Consider the following 18,085-nt stretch of genomic DNA (forward strand, 5'->3'; position numbering starts at 1 on the left):
AGGTACAGGAGAATATCCTTTTTAATCAGAATAAAAAATATAAGGGAGGCACGGAAGTCGGTAGTCTTGAAGAGGCATGGTGAGACTTTCTCTGGGATAGGTTCACTGCTGTATCCTGAGACCCTTGCACTGTGCCTGGTACAGAGTACATATTCAGTAAGTATTTGTTGAATGAGAGTAAGTGCTCCAAAGCAGAACAAGACTTTCCTTGATGGCTTGGAGGTTTTTTTTGTTTTTTTTTTAATTTTTTTTTTTTTTTTTTTTACATTTATTTATTTTTGAGACAGAGCATGAACGGGGGAGGGGCAGAGAGAGAGGGAGACACAGAATCGGAAGCAGGCTCCAGGCTCTGAGCCATCAGCCCAGAGCCCGACGCGGGGCTCGAACCCACGGACCGCGAGATCGTGACCTGAGCTGAATGAAGTCGGACGCTTAACTGACTGAGCCACCCAGGTGCCCCGATGGCTTGGAGTTTAATACCATTCCTGTGTTTGGGGTTTTCAGCCATGTTTACGTTTATAGACGATGAGATGACCTCCTCATCGACATTGATATGGTGAATATTCCATTAATACAAATTTGATAAGACCTCTACTTGATTTTTCATTCCCATCATGCTTAAAGGATCAGGAGATGAGGGTGATGTATGCTTCTCTGGCTGTGTATATAATAAATGTTTGGGGTGCTGGACGTGCTCAAATGAAACATTCCCTCCTGTTCCAACTATTGAGAATCTAGCTGTGATAAGGGGTATTACCAGTGAGAGTATAAATTCACCTGTGAAATTGCAAAGAGGAGGAATAAAAGATACTTTGAGGACCTATGAAATAGTCATATCCTAGTTACTAGAAAGTGGTCAGACCTGGATAGTTAGAAAATTAACTTAATTAGGGGCGCCTAGGTGGCTCAGTCAGTTAAACATCCAACTTCGGCTCAGATCATGATCGCACAGTTCGTGAATTCCAGCCCCGCGTTGGGCTCTGTGCTGACAGCTCAGAGCCTGGAGCCTGCTTTGGATTCTGTGTCTCCCTGTGTCTCAGTCCCTCTGACTCACCCCTGTCTGTGTGTGTGTGTCTCTCTCTAAAGAATGAATAAACATTAAAAAAAAAATTAAAAAAATTAACTTAATTAGATATTCAGTAATATTTATGTACATTAAGAAAATTGAGACTTCAATAAATTTTTCTCTTTAAAAATTGACTCAGTTAGGGGCCCCTGGGTGGCTCAGTCGGTTAAGCGACCGACTTTGGCTCGGGTCATGATCTCACGGTTTGTGCGTCAGGCTCTGTGCTGACAGCTCAGAGCCTGGAGCCTGCTTCGGATTCTGTGTCTCCCTCTCTCTCTGCCCCTCCCCCATTCATGTTCTGTCTTTCTCTGTCTCAGAAATAAATAAACATTAAAAAAAAATTGACTCAGTTATAACTGGTTATAATATAGTATGTTTTGATACTCCTAGGCTGTATCTTTCAAACTTAGGAATACTTTTTGACCACAACTCATAGAAATATATTTGTCACAACCTATAAAAATATATTTTACATTGTGACCCAGTGATACATATGCATTGATATAAAGAACGAAAACAAAATCTCATTGAACTAAACTATTCTTTATGACATATGTGTACTCCATTTTCTTTTCTAATTAATACTATTTCATTTAAACAAGTGCTGCTTGAGACTTACTATATTAGTTTAACAACCTGCTAATTTAGGGTCATGATCTGCAGTTTGGAGAACACTGCTCTAATGGAACTGATGGCTGTTTTTAAAGACTAGAATATCCTGGATCTTGATAGGCATATACAAGGGGCATCACTGAAATCAGGTTTAAAAAATGTTAAGTGTTGTAGATGAAAGTTACTAAATATCTGTGAGACAAAATAAGTTTCTGTAGTATGTAATTAGAGAAATTAATCTCCATTTTTGACATTACAGTTAATGATTTAGCTTTTAAAAATAAGTGTTTAGTCTTTTCTTAGACAACCACAGTTGAGCTCATGCCAGAAACCAGTAACTGGGACATTTGCTGCTAATAGAAGCATGTGATATAACAGCGAGCCGTCATATCACAGATATCTTTCTTCATTTAAATTTCGGAGAAGCCTGGAGACATGTATTGTAATGTAATTTTTAGAGACTGAATAAAGCATTTGAAACACTGAATGGGTTATCTCATATACAAAACGTGGACTTTTTCATTTAAGATAACAAAGCAGTGAGAAATCGATGCTCTGACAAGCAACATGTGAAAAAAAGTTAATTTTATTTTTGTTATTATTTATTTATTCAATTTTTAAAAATGTTTGTTTATTTTTGAGAGACAGGGAGACAGTGCACAGGCAGGGGAGAAGCAGAGAGAGGTAGGGAGACACAGAATCCGAAGCAGGTTCCAGGCTCTGCGCTGTCAGCACAGAGCCCGACGTGGGCTTGAACCCACAAACCTTGAGATCGTGACCTGAGCCAAAGTCAGATGCTTAACTGACTGAGCCACGCAGGCACCCCAAAAAGTTAATCTTAAAATTTCTGTCACGTCTAATTTTGTGTTTGCAAAAGACATTGATTAACGTGTTCAGCATGAAAGATAACCGTAGGAAATGTTCATGCTTGATATTACAGGTTCACGAAATAGTCTGTATGTACTGCAGCAATATTTGGGAAAGTAGGTGGAGTATTAATCAGCATTTAAAAAGATTTAGAGTTGCTCATTAATATTTGAAAGCCTTAGCTGGCTCTGGGAGGTTTTTTATGAGGTAGAAGATACTATACTGATAAGTTCTCAGACTACCCTGTTTCATCTAGTTGCAATCTAAGAGAAGGTCAGTTGGCTCCATAACATATTAAATTATTGGGCCATGAAGATGAGAGAATCTGATTTTCTGTTTTCTGTTTTGAAGATTCATCAGCAATCATCAAATGAGAAGTATGCCAGTGGCCTACATTTCTGTTCATCTAATCAGATTATGTCTAATGTTTTTTGTATTTAGCAGCTCTTTTTTATCTTTATTAGTGGATGTTACTACATCAAAATTGTAATTGCTTATGAAAAGCAATGCAGTTGATGAAGCTTATTTATCTCCTCTTGAGGATAATTTAAAGATACATCACTTTAATAAATTCTGCCTTTTAAATATAGATATTGAAGTCAGTATGCCCAGAATAATGATAGAGTCAAACATAATTTGGAAATATTTTGTTAGTATTTGTGCACATTCATGTAGTTTTAAGCACATTAACTAAATCCGGGTCTATTCATTTTGGTTGTAGAAGGTTTAGGGTTTCAGTTAAAGGGGTAGTATCTCTTATAAAAGTTAAAACATCCTTAAGCCATATAGATCATTATTTAATTTGTGTTAAAAGGAAGCGTATGCCAGCCATATTTGTATGAAACTTTCTTCTCTCAGTAGTTTTGTTATCTCTGGATGCCTCATTTTGAAGTTTTCACGCTGTATTTTTCCATTCTCTTCCTTGTAGTTTTTGAACTTTTAAAACTTCGGAGAGAAATGTTCTCTTATTGCTATCGACTGCATCTATAGGTATAATACTCTACCAGGATTATGTGTGGGCTTTTAGCAACTGGGGTAGCTTTAATGGATGCTCTGAATCTTGTATCTGCTTATTTTTGTTTTTGTGTGACAATTAGACATCAGAAATCAAAAAAATAAATTTGTTAAGTATGGGTAGTGAACTGCATGGTATCCGTTTTGTATTTAGTATTACATAGTTCTGTTTCTTTTGCTTTAAATTTCTTTCTTTATTATTATTTTTTTAAATTTTACAGAGAGCATGAGCAGGGAGAGGGGCTGGGGCGGGGGAGAGAGAGAGAGGGAGAGAGGGAGAGAGAGAGAGAGAGAGAGAATCTTAAGCAGTTTCCACATTCAGTACAGAACCTGATGCAGGGCTCTATCCCACGACCCCGGAATCTTGACCTGAGCTGTAGTCAAGGTCTACAGTCCAAGTCAAGAGTTGGACGCTCAACTGACTTAGCCACCCAGGCACCTCACATAGTTCTGTTTCTAACGTGACTTAACTTTTCGCTTGATTTCCTCACTTGAAATTTTTCTCAGTTGTTTTGTGGTGTGTTTATTGAAAACTGCCCTCAATTCGATAACAAGGTTGGCTTTTTAATAAAGTACAGGTGTTATCTGGTTTTTAGGATAGATTGTTCCTAAAAATGTACCTATAAAGTAATTTAGTGAGAAAATAACAATACACTTTTCAGTGGTTCTTAACTTTTTTAGGATCATATAATGTTCTGACGATCTGTTGCAAACTGTGGATTCTGTCTTCAAATGCTCAGGAGGTCCCTGGAGTCCAGGTTAGGAATTCTACAACTGTTTCCAGTATTGGTGGACTCTGTTGTCATTCAAAGTAAACCAAACCAAAACAAAACAAAAACTATGATTTGTAGAAGCACTTAATACTTTACTTTTCAATAACTTGAAATATTCTTATCAAGTTTTGACAATATTTTTTAGTTATTTTAGGATGAGTTATGTATTTATTCACGGTAGAATTAACATTTCTATTAAGTTAATGGCTATATTTGCTAAAAGCAAAGATGTATTAGTCTCTTGCCTCATATTCTAATATTTGAATTTTTCAATACCACTTTTTTTTCTTGAGGAAAAATTAAAAACCTGTCAATCGAGGTGCCTCGGTGGCTCAGTCGGTTAAGCGTCTGACTCTTGATTTTGGCTGAAGTCGTGATCTTACGGTTCATGGGATCGAGCCCTGAGTTAGGCTTTGCACTGGCAAGTGCGGAGCCTGCTGGGGATTCTCTTTCTTTCTCTCTCTCTCTCTCTCTCTGCCCTTCCCTGTGCCCTTCCCTTGCTCACGTGTGCTCTCTCTCAAAATAAATGAATAAACATTAAAAAAAAAACCAACCTGTCAGTAAGTTATAAAAGGGGAAAAGAAAATTCCTTTGTACAGGGTTGTTTAATCAGGGTCATAGACTGAGCCACCCAGGCTCCCTCACCTGTTGTCTTCTGTGGCTTGTTGAATGGTGAGTTTTGTGGGGCTTGTTGAATGGTGAGTTCCCTCCTCTACCCCAGGTTGGTTCAGGTTATTATCTGGCAACATTGAGGTGCTGTAGATACTGAGAATATAGGCTGGCAAAAGGGAACAGTCCCATGCTGCAGATCCAGATAGAAAGGTAGCGGCTATACACTAGGAGGTAAAGTGGATAATAACATGAACTCAGGAATTCTACTTTTTGTTCATCATGTTCTAGCTATACCACGCACATACAGACTTGTTGATGCTGGTCATGGTGGTGCGATTCCTTTACATGTTTGTTTCCTTCTTGATAAAAGTAGGGGTTCGTTGTAATCCTACTTACAGTTTTGAGAATTGATGGGCTCATCTATTTAAAGTACTTAGCATAGTAAGTGCTCAGCAAATAGCAACGATAGAAATTTTACATAAAAATATTGGCTTCTGGGTTTTCTGGAAAAATTGGAACATCTAGCTTCCTGAATGGCAGCAGTTGTTTACAGCTGAGTAATAGCTGCCCCTTTGGAATGGGGATTCGCTTTCCAGTTTGCTCTAGTCCCCAGTATTTCTTCTTGTCTTATTCTCTGCTTGATTCACCCATGTATATTATCTGCCTTACTCATTTGGACATTTGGATTTGTGACTCATGGTCTACTGGTGTTATAGCTGAAAAAATATCTTCACTTTTCAGAACCGATTTGTCTTTGGTGCTAGGATGAGTCAGTATGGAAAGCAGAAACGCAGACAGTATTAACAGAGTACTTCAGGCGGGGGAGTGCCCTCTCATCCAGGAGATCCTTGGGAGCTCTGGTAGCGCACTGACTGGCATATGAGAATGAGGTTCACTGAGGTGTTTCAGATGAACGAAGAAAGAGCCTGATGTTAGGGAGTCTGCTGATATGTACCTGGGAGGGCTCTAAATTGGAATCGTGCAACTGAAACCTGGAAATGTTTAGAGACAGAACTCATTTATTAATCTGCACTATCTCTTGACTGTCCTACATGCCCAGTGGTGTGCTAGGTTCAGAGATCACAAAGTTACATATAAGAGTACTTGTCATCAAATTCAACAGGCAGTTAAAATAGTGCACATAATGTAAGAGTATTCTTAGAAGTCTCCTGGTGTAATTCAAGTTTATAGTTAATAAGAGAAGCATAGATGAAGCCTTGCCCAAGCCTTCACAACTAGTCGGTGTTCCAAGACTTTTTTTTTCTAATCCTCCGTAGGCAGGTAGCATCAAAGAGGTCTAGAAGGATATAGCAAGGATTCCCAAGACCTGGGAGAACTGGCATATTGGAGTAGGGTACAAAGATTGGGACTTAGGTGTGAGGGAAGGTTATTTGACCTTACATAGAAAATTGGAGCTCGAGATTCTTTTTGGGGACTCAAAGAAGTAAGTGGCTATGTTGGAGAAACCCATGTGGCAATGAACTGTAGATAGCTTCTGGGAACTGTAGGTATACTGTGTAGGACCTGAGGGTATCCTCCATCTGGGAGCCAGCAAAAAGCACGGGCCCTTACTTATCCATGGCAAGGATGTGAATTCAGCCCGTAATCTGTAGGGGTTTGGAAGAGAAATCTTTCCTACGTCCGCCTCCAGATACAAATGCAGCCTAGCTGATACCTTGAATGAAGCCTGTGAAACCCTGAGCAAATGACTCGGTTGAGCTGTGCCCAGACTTGTGATCCACAGAAACTGTGAACTAATAAGTGTGTATTGCTGTAAGCCATTGAGTTTTTGGTAATTTGTTATAGTGCAGTAGAAAGCTAGTAGTTTTGATCACGTCCAAGTGTACCGTATTCTCCAGTAGAGTGCTAAAATAAACACATTGCTTTGCCGTCTCATTTGAAATACACAGTCCTCACTCCACTGTGCTTTAGAAGCGTGACAGTCCCAGCAGTTTGTGGTTTGTGCTGCGTTGTGCAGCCGTGGGAAAGGGTAAGAGTGCCACATATGGTCTCTCATAACTACTCAGCTCTTGTAGCATGAAGCAGCCGTGGAGATATGTAAACAAATAAACATGGATTCATCCGTAACACAATTTATTTGTGAACAATACAATTTGAATGTCATGTAATTTTCATGTGTCACAAAATATGATCATTCTTTTAATTTTTTCCCCCAGCCATGGAAAAATGTAAAGACCATTCTGAGTCTGCAGGCTGTTCAAAACAAGCAGCAGGCTTGGAATTTGTGGCTCTAGCGCATAGCCACACTTGTAGGCAATTCTAACACTGTTAGACAGTTGCTATAATAGGGGAGAGTACTAGCACTGTTTGAGATCCTTAGTAAGAGAATATTCTAACAAAAAATCTAATTTGTTAAAAATATTTTAAAGACTAAGAAATCTATTATTACAGGGTTATGAAGTTTCTTGAATGTGGTGACCTGGATGGAGTAAAACAGGAAACAGCTTCATTTCTCACTAACCAGTATTATCATATATCTACTTCGATTATTCCAACCCTTTGCCACTCATAGATGGCGTCTCAGTGAGTTTCTATTGCTTCCTTGTCACATGTTTATAAGATAAGTTCACGTTTAGCAGTGGACTTATTTTCAGGTATTAAAAGTACCTGTTGCAATTTTGAAGTTCAGTTTTAAGCTGATTGATTGCTTATTTCTACCACTGTCTCCCCACGTCCCTCTTTCAGGTTTGGCTCTTGACTCCAGAACTTTGGGGAAGGGATTTGGGTTTGTCTCGTGACTCTTTGTTCCCCCCATTCGTTATGCTGGTTTGGTCCTCCCTGGTCCGTGTCTGGTAGAGGGGTACGAAGGAGAAAGGGCAATAATAGCCCTTTAATGTATGAAACACTTTCAAATGCAGGCAGGTTTGGTACTTTAGAGGTTTCACAAGGACTTCTGTAAAACAAACAGCAGACCTAGAAATAGTGCATTTTGTGAGGCTATGCATGTATTATAAAAAAGGCATTACAAAAAAAGCATACACACCAAACTGAAGGTAATTAATGGTTATTACTTCTGGGTAGGTAAGGGAGACAAAGGACAAGGGGTATGGGTATCCCAAGGGATATTTTTACTTTATTATTTGAATTCCTGTTATACATTGAATGTGTTTTGGGTGTTTGATTAAATATAAACAAAAAGCTACATATTGAAAATAACATGAAAAATTATAAGAGGAAAATTACTTCTAGAAGTAATAGAAGTATAGAAGGGCCCTTTAAAACTTCTAAAATAAAATACTGATATGTTCCTTAGCTTTAAAAAAAACATTTTAAGATAACTTTTATGATAATGTTATAGTAGGGAGAAAACATACTTTCAGCTAAAGCATTAATTGTTTTGGATGTGGGTTATTTTCCAAAGTCACATTTAAAAAATAAATAAAAGTCATACTTTGAAGTGTTCCTGACATTATAATATGATACAGAGGTTTTAAGTATAGTTTGATGAGTTTAGACAAATGTATTCACGTTTGTAATCCTCTCAGTTATGGTGTACATTTCCTTTCCCCAAAAAGTTCCCTCATGTTACTTTTCAACCAGACTTCCTAACACCCCAGGCAACACTGATGTGATTTCTGTCACCACAACTCATTTTTGCCGATTCTAGAACTTCATATAACTAGAATCATCACTCGAATATCTGAGAGATTTTTCTAAAAAAATTAAAAATTTAAAATATATACAGAGCTTGGGGCGCCTGGGTGGCTCAGGCAGTTGAGCATCCGACTTCGGCTCAGGCCATGATCTCGTGGTCTGTGAGTTCGAGCCCCGCGTCTGGCTCTGCGCTGACAGCTCAGAGCTTGGAGCCTGCTTAGGAGTCTTTGTCTCCCTCTCTCTCTGCCCCTCCCCCACTCATGCTCTGTCTCTCTCTCTCTGTCAAAAATAAATAAACATTAAAAAAATATATGTATATATATGTGTGTGTGTGTGTGTGTGTGTGTATATATATATATATATACACAGAGCTGTTGATATTTTCTGTTTCATCTTGTAACCATATGTTGGATTTTTCAAGAAGTTTGTCCATTTTATTTGACTTAGCAAATTAATTGGCATAAAGTCGCTCATAATTATCCTTTATCCTTTTAAAATCTATAAGTTCTTCAGTGATATTCCTTCTTTCATTCTTGTTTTTTGTTTTTTGTGGATTTTCTCTTTTTATTTTTGGTCCTTTTTTCTAGGAGGAAATTTTCTAGGTCACTTTTATTGACCATTTTCAGAGAATGAATTTTTTGGCTTTATTTACTTTCTCTATTATTTATTTTCTATTTTATTGATTTTGCTCCCTGGATAATTTCTTTGGATCTCCTTTCAGGTTCATCGACACTTGGTTCTGCTTTATGCAATTTACTCTTAAGTGCATACATTGAAGTTAGTTTTTCATTTCAGATATGAGTCTTTGAGTTTGCATTTTTTTGTTTGATATTTTGTCATTTATCTGCTGAGAATTCCTGTGTTCATTCATTGAAACTATATTTATGTACACGTCCATGGGATATTAACAATGGCTGTATTAAAGTACTTCAAGTATTTCTATTTTGCTCTTCTTTAGCTTTTTAAGAAGAAAACCTAGATCACTGCCTAAAAACTTCTTTTCTAATGTAGGCATTTAAAGCTTCTAATTTTGTTCTAAGCATTGATCTATTTGCAGCTTATACAATTTAATGTTTCATTATTACATTTAGTTTTTTTCTGATTTCTCATGTGACTTGGTTTTCACTGTATGAATTATTTAAGTGTATTTAATTTTCAAATATTTATGGATTTTCTAGATATATAATTTTTGACTCCTTATTTACTTCTGTTTTTTTTAAATGTTTATTTATTTATTTTGAGAGAGAGAGAGAGAGAGAACACAAGTGGGAGAGGGGCAGGGGGAGAGAGAGAGAGAGAGAGAGAGAGAGAGAATGAAAATGAAAATGAATATCCCAAACAGGCTCTGCTTTGTCAGAGCCTGCACTGTCAGCTCAGAGCTTGACCTGGGGCTTGATCCCACGAACTGTGAGATCACGACCTGAGCCAAAACCAAGAGTTGGAGGTTCAACTGCCTGAGCCACCCAGGTGCCCTAATTCTGTTTTGATGAGAGAATATGCTCTATAATATTTTAGTTATATGACACAAATTATGGTACTGCATATGATCTTTCTTGGTGAATGTTTAAAGGAAATAGTATTCTGCAGTTTTTGGATGTTGTATTTTGTAAATAGTACAGGGTCATTGATGGTAATATTTTGATCTACTCTATCAGTATACATCCTAATATTTTTGTCTTCTGCTTCATCATTTACTGAAACTACATTGTTAACATTTTCAACTATCATTGTCTTTTCCCTTTAGTTTTTTTAGTTTTGGTTTTGTTAATTTTAGTTTTTAGTTTAATTTGCTCATACATATTTATGACTTTTATGTCATTCTATTTAATATTTTTGTATTATGAAATGGACTTCTACATCTTTGGAGATATTCTTTTGTTTTGATATTTACTTTGTATGATAATATTATATAGCCTCTCAAGCTTTCTTATACTTGCTGTTTGCATAGTATATCTTTCTCTCTTCTTTTACTTTCAGTGTCTTTGTGTCTTTGTATTTGAAGTTGTTTTTAGAGATGCATATAGTTGGCTGTTGCTTTTTTATATTGTCTGACTAGTTTTGACTTTTGAGAAAATGGTCCATTTTCATTTTATGTATATTTTTAAGTCTAGTGTCTTGCTGTTAATTTCTTCTCTATCTTGTTTCTCTTTTGTTTTAATGAAATGTTGTTTACTATTTTTATATTTTGTCTTAGCTTTTTGGCTATTCTATTGTAATTTATTTTTATATATGGTCTAAGTGTTAGAATACATATCTACTTAATATTGAACCACATTATTCCTCACCAATATTGTAATTTATTTTTATATGTGGTCTAAGTGTTAAAATACATATATATATATGTTATATGTATACGTGTTCTTTATACATGTATATATATGTAGCTACTTAATATTGAACCACATTATTCTTCACCAATATAACAATCTGAAAATAATGTAATTTCATATACCATCCCCCTATGTGTGTTTCCATATATTTTACTTCCATTTTTGTTATAAATGACCCTGAGAAATTATTTGTGCTTCAAACAGTATTTTTAAAGGAAATGAATACCATGCATTTCTGATTTCTAGTGCTCTTGATACCTTTTGAAATTTCCACATTTCCTCAATTTGTAGGTTAATGTTTTTCATGGAACTTGGGACAATTTCAACCATTATTTATTAAAATGTTTTTTTTTTTTTTTCTGCCCCATTCTCTCTCTTTTTTTTTTAAATGTAATAGAAATTTAATGGCTATTTAGTAGTTTTGAAGACCTCTTTTCTAATTTCAGTATCAGTCATCTTGGAGTCTCATTCCTTTGACAGCTTGGTTTCCTGACTGTGCAGGAAATCTGTTTATTTGCATCTCTGGTAATTCTTAACTGTGTGCTAGACATTTGATTTCAACTTTGTTAAGAGTCCGGGTCTTTTGTCTCTTTAAGTTTGTTGAGTTTCTGGAATGGAGTTAATTTAATTGGATTATTCTTAATCCTATCTAGGCTTGGTTTTAGGCTTTAGTTGGGCCAGTCTAGCTTAGTTCTGATTCTAAGGTATGGACCTTACTCTTAAGACCTGGCCTTTGTGGTGGGTCAGCTCAGTTCCTGGGACATTACTGAGATTTCTCCATCATGACTACATAGGAACTTAAAGCTCTCCCAGCACTGTGCAGCCTTTAGTATGTCCATTATTCATTTAACCCCATAGTAGCCATGATCTACTAGATATTCTAGAATATCGCCACCCATATGTGTAGTCTAGTTTTTTGCCCTACCACTACCTACCCCCCAGCACTGTACCACTGCCTCACCTTGTTTACCATGTCCTGCAAATTTCACTTGCTTCAGCAGTGACTCTGATCTGTGATCGCTTTGTACTATCTGTGTTTCACCTGTTCGTGCTGTAGTCACAAAATTATTTCTGGCTAGAGAGCTTGGGTAAAGGTGGGACTGACGTTATGCATTTCCTTTTTCTCAGATATCACAGACCACAGTGCCTATTATCCAGTGCCTGAAAAAGATGTTTCCTAAGTTTTATCCACTTTTACAGTTATAGTTTCAGTATCAGTTATTTTATTATATTTGGAAACAGAGTAAACAGTATGTGTAGAACTTATTTGGTTTTACACATACCAAACAGAGGCTTACAGTTTTATCTGCAAACTGTCAGTATGGCAAATATAATAAGAAAATGTATAAACACATTGGGTGTTAGAACTAGTTGCATATTTGAGGGATTGTTGGAAATTGATCAGAAAATACTGTTTGTTTCAACTTCTGTTGTGATTGCATTGTGTACTCAGTTTCAGAAATAGGAATAAGACATGATATTGATATTCCTCCTGGTTTTCTTATGTTTTGACGTCAAAGCTTCTTTAGTTGCAGAGTAGGAATCCACTCAAATTGGTCAAACAAAAGTAGGAGGATTGCTTACGCTTGCAGAATTGAGGCATGTTAGGTGGGTGAAATTCCTAGGGGAGATGAATGGGGAAGCCTCCTCCAAAAACTTTTTTTTTTTTGACCTTTACTGTTTTCATGTATATGTTAGAAAATTAGAAAACATATCACCCTTCTCTACTTCATGAGGTTGATTCCTGCCAGTATTTCTTAATCTTGTGAAATTACATTTATATTTTAAAGTCTAGTTCAAATGTTCCATAAGAGTTCATTGTTTCCTGAGGGTGAGCAATTGCTCCTGCAGTGAGTGGACTTGTGACTCTTGATCTCAGGGTTGTGAGTTCGAGCACCACTTTGGGTGTATAGATTACTTAAAAATAAAATCTTAAAATAAAATTGTTTCCTGTGATGGGTGGCAAGAATATTCTTTGTACTACCACTTCTGAAGTACATTTCTGTATATAGGTAATGGGTAATAAATATTTGAAATAATGAAGATCAAATGAGAATGTATATTCAGAAAGACCTTGAGAATTATTGTGTATGGACATGTGGAAGGACATTTTAAGTAAAGTCTTTCACTAATTTGCAAAATGTATTCTCTTTTTCTGCTTTTAAATGGAAAATCTTATATTGCCTTGCTGGTAAGAATTGAAATGATTTTAAGTTGGGAGGTCTTAAGTTAGTGAATGTATTATATTAGCTTATGAAATAGTACATTTTTATTACATTTTTAATTTTTAATGCTTTTTCTTTGGTTTTGTGATCTCTTTGGTATTAAAGTATAGGACAGATAGTAATGGCCACTTTAAGTCTCCTGTGGTTTGATTTAAGTGGGAATCCATAAATTGCAATAATCCATTGCCTAAACTTAATGTTATTAATTTCCCCAGAACACATTCTTTTAATTCTCTAAGCTGACCAATTTTCCTTTCTTGATATTTTAGCTCTCTCTGAATATCAGCTTACATCGTTGAAAGGATAATTTGGAAGACATGTTTTGCTGAAAGGACAACTGAGAAAAATTTTACGAATGGGATGAACACGCGCCAGTTAACAGACTACCTACTGCAATTTGAATGTTAACAATTACCCACCTGGTACAGTTAACCTAGTGATGTACCTATTCTCACAATACCCTATTTCAGTGTGCTTGTCTTGATTAAAGAATTCAAAGTGGAGTACCGCAAACTTGATATGGATAATAAAAAGAAAGACAAGGACAAATCAGATGATAGAATGGCACGACCTAGTGGTCGGTCGGGACACAATACTCGAGGAACTGGGTCTTCATCTTCTGGAGTTTTAATGGTTGGACCTAACTTTAGAGTTGGAAAAAAAATTGGATGTGGCAATTTTGGAGAATTACGATTAGGTAAGACTATTTTGTTTATTCCATTATGTTTGAAGCGTTTTTTTAAAAGCTAAAAGTACTTTCTAATGAAAATGGTTTAGTTACTGTTTAGTTGTTTACCTGTGGTAATTTTAAAGAACATAAATATTGGAAATTTCTTATGTACTTGTATTTTTGTTTGTAAGGAATTCCCTACTATAAGAATGTGTATTTACTTGAGATCACCCATCTGGAATATGAGTAAAAAGAAAGTAAATTTCAAGCCCCGACAAGCTGATAAAAAACACCCCATAAGGTGCCATTTGCTGTGTATTTTTAAGAATGATGTTTAGGCTACTTTTTCAGATTTGAAAACATTTAGTTAACTGATCACTTCAGGAGGATATGTATGGCTTAACGTCAAGGTAATATACTGAAACTGCCAAAAAAACCCAAAACAGTGAAATTTACATACATCCAGAGTGGCACGCAGAAATCTATGTTCTTAATAAGGCACACAAGGTGCTGATTCAGTTTATTTTTTCTAATCAGGCAGGTTTGGTAAACATTGGTCTAATTAAATCTCCTAACTCTACATTAAAGGCAGTTGAAACTCGGTGAGGGAAAGTTATCTGCCAGATGTTACACAGCAATTTAATGACATATTTGGGACTAAAATCTAGGTTTTTAACTCCTGCAACAGTAGAGATGTGGCTTTCTTGAGTGAAGAGAAATCAGAAGAGGGTAGTATGGTTATATGGGCGTCAATATTGAGGTACCCTGAGGCTGTGGTCAGTGGACCACTGAGAATGCAAACTTGAGAAGGAAAAAGGAAAAACTTGGTTTCACAATTTTCCTTAGATGCAATCCCACTTAGAAGAAGTAAATCCAATTGTGTGTTTATCTATTCGATTAGTTCTCTTCATCTTGTAAAACACCTGAATTTGTAGGTCACCCTTCATTTTAATACTACTTTGTGTTGTTAAGGCACATTAAATCTTTGAATGAAGCAAGCCAGTAAAAGCCAATGACATACTTTGTAAATAGCTGTGATTGACGTGTTTGGCAGACTCTTGCATTTTAGTAGGGACTCAAATGTTTGGAAGGGTGAATGTTTCACAGTTTACTTTTTAGGAGATTGAACTAGATATCTTAAAATTCTTGACTGTTTCTGATTTTGGAATTAGAAAATCTAGGTTATTTACTTACTAACTCTGAGCTCCATTTATCCGTCTATTCAAAGCGTGTTGCCTGTCCATCATGTATGAAGCATGACTAGGCACTGATAATACTGGAAAAATATAAAAATTGTTCTTGCTATTATGGAAAACATAAGTCATTTAACCACTTGAGGCCTCAAATTCCTCAACTTGAAAATGGAATTCTTCCTGCTTGGGATTCTCTCCTCCTCTCTGTGCCCACCCCCCCCCAAACATAAATAAATAAACTTAAACAAAAAGGGGCACCTGTGTGGCTTAGTCACTTAAGCATGCCACTCTTGATTTCTGCTTATGTCATGATCTCATGGTTTGTAAGATCGAGCTTGCATCTGACTTTATGCTGACAGCAAGGATCCTGCTTGGGATTCTCTCTCTCTCCCCCTCTCTCTGTGCCCCTTCCCCGCTCGAGCATGCACATACATGTACTCTCTCTCTCTCAAAAATAAATAAACTTAAAAAAATGGAATTACTGCTCCTTCTTAGTTGATTGTGAAGATAAAATTCAGACGATCATGTAAAAGGACCCATCAGTATACCTGCATATTTTAGGAAAGCATTGACCTGCATGCTTAAAAGATATTAAAATACTTGTTCTGTTTTAAAATAAAAAATATGGCCTATTGTAGTGTATTTATTTATATATATATGAACTAGTTTTACAGGTGCACATTATTTTATATGTATGTGTGTACCTTATCTCTCTTTGTGGATCTGTTATTACTATAGTGCTTTGGCCATTTTTATTTAGAAGTGGTTACATATAATTTATTTCAAAATAAATACGTATATTATTACGAACACATCTGAGTGTATGTATGCACGTCTGTGTGTGTATAAACACACAGAACAATTCTAGCTAGCCCTTTTAACTGGGGTAATATGAGAAACTATGTGTACCTTATATTGAAACTATATATGCTGCATATAGTGAAAAAGTAAAATACCCCTTTGTGGTCTGTGAATAATTGGAAACAGGAATAAGGTGATTTATTAGTCTGTCCATCCATCCATCCATTTGTCATCTACTTATCTATCTGAATCTCTGTATCTGTCTAGGGTTATTTGCTGTATATTTGTATAAATTGATTTATTTAAATGTGTTCTCTATACTCTATTTTTGTGTTTTATGCATATTTATAAAATAGATAATATCTATACTTAGCTAATTTATTAATTTTATTCCTTCTTACTGACAGGATACTAAATAAAGTGGCATTTTACTCCCTTTTTAAAGGCCCCAAATAATTTCTTTTATAAAAACAGTTGTTGAAACATGGTTTGTATACCTGGATAAACATGCTGATGTTGAAACGTGGTTTGGATTCTTAAAGTGCTTGCTTTAAAACTACATTAAAGACACATCTTGTGTATTTGATTCCTGGCACTAAAATTTTTGTGATTAGTGTTGGGTGAGAAAGAATATAAGGTATACGTGTTATAGATAAGGAATTTTCAACCCAGATGCTGTTGGCACATTGGGCTAGGCAGTTCTTTTTACAGAGAGGACTGTCCCAGATATTCATGTTGTTTACAACTTATGACTTCTTCAGCACTAAATAAAAGTTGTAACTCCATGCACAACCCCAAATACCTTCCCCCAGCCATTTAAAAATTTTTTTTTTTTTTAAACGTTTAATTATTTTTGAGACAGAGAGAGACAGAGCATGAACGGGGGAGGGTCAGAGAGAGGGAGACACAGAATCTGAAACAGGCTCCAGGCTCTGAGCTGTCAGCACAGAGCCCAACACAGGGCTCGAACTCATGGACCGTGAGATCATGACCTGAGCCGAAGTCGGCTGCTTAACTGACTGAACCACCCAGGCGCCCCCACCCCCGCCAGCCATTTTTAAATGCCCCAGGAGGAGACAGTATTAAGCACTGTTGAAACTACTCATACAAGTACTGATTTAAAAAAAAAAAAAAGTGGCATAAAACTTTGACCTTGAGATTTAAAAAAAAATAGGTAACCATTGCAAATCATCTAAAATCAAATTTAAGTAATTGAGAGTACATTTTTATTTGTAAGTGAAATGTTCAATGTGTTTTTGTTTTATTTTATCTTTATATGTATGGTGGTAAGGCTTGCATTCTGTGCGTTTTTGATCTGTTTCTAGCTTAGACAATCATCAAAAACCCCTAGAAAGTTTCTTCTTAAAAATTTTTTTTTTTTTTTTTTTTTTTTTTTTTTTTTTGAGAGAGAGAGAAAGAGAGAGCGAGTGAGCAGGGGAGGGGCAGAGAGAGAGGGAGACACAGAATCCGAAGCAGGCTCCAGGCTCTGAGCTGTCAGCAAAGAGCCCAAAGCAGGGCTCAAACCCACGAACCGCGAGACCATGACCTGAGCCGAAGCTGGATGCTCAACTGACTGAGCCACCCAGGCGCCCCTGGAAATATTTTTGATAGGTACTGAATGAGAACAGACATAGCTAGCTAAAATATAGTGTTTTATTGTGTATTATATTTTGACCTTTTTAAAAAAAAATCTTTCTGACTGGAGAGAGACTACTCCTGCTGGGGCTAGCCAATTCTTAGAGACAGCAAAGGATTCAGCTGGGAGCATGCTTTTGATCTGCAGAGTAACCAATCTGGAGCCATACCTCCTTTGCCTGGCCTGTATATTCCAGCAGGCTGGCTTCTACTTCATTAATCATCCCATGATGAGGTATAAGACAACAAGAGACCCCTCCTATAGCCCAGAGACCACCAGAATTACTCAAACTACTTAATCCTAAACTGTTTGCCCTGCCTTGCCTTGGCTTTCTGTAGAAACTCCAATAAAGGCTTTGGCCTGAGCTTCTCCTCCCTTGTTTCTGTCTTCCACCACTTGACCAAAATAGGATCCTTCTCCTCTAGGACCTGTGAGCATAATAAACTTTGTTTTCCTGAGCCTCTGCTATGTCCCCTCTTGAGATTGCAACTGACTGACTGTCACCTAAAAGAACACAAAAAAGGGTGCTATAAATTGCTGGATGAGATACCATGTGTGTGTGAAATAAGTGGCTCTAGTTTTTGACATCATTAGGTATATGACAGGAGTTTCAATAACTTTTCTTATTTTTGTCTTCTTTTTAATGTATAGTTCACAGTTCTTCTTGTTGG

The 18,085-nt window shown here is 36.5% G+C and overlaps 1 protein-coding gene across 10 annotated transcripts in view; it reads left to right on the forward strand.

Moving 5' to 3' along the window:
- The window catches only part of CSNK1G3 (casein kinase 1 gamma 3), a 105,035-nt gene that overhangs the window by 17,023 nt on the left and 69,927 nt on the right, over positions 1–18,085 (forward strand). For all 10 annotated transcript variants that reach the window (XM_027076808.2, XM_053220363.1, XM_027076807.2 and 7 more), the window contains exon 2: positions 13,384–13,811. In XM_027076808.2, coding sequence (XP_026932609.1) covers positions 13,634–13,811 — 178 coding nt within the window. In that variant the 5' untranslated portion in view covers positions 13,384–13,633. The remainder of the gene's footprint in view (positions 1–13,383; positions 13,812–18,085) is intronic.

The sequence above is a fragment of the Acinonyx jubatus genome, chromosome A1 (genome assembly GCF_027475565.1).
Source record: "Acinonyx jubatus isolate Ajub_Pintada_27869175 chromosome A1, VMU_Ajub_asm_v1.0, whole genome shotgun sequence".
Lineage (NCBI taxonomy): Eukaryota > Metazoa > Chordata > Mammalia > Carnivora > Felidae > Acinonyx > Acinonyx jubatus.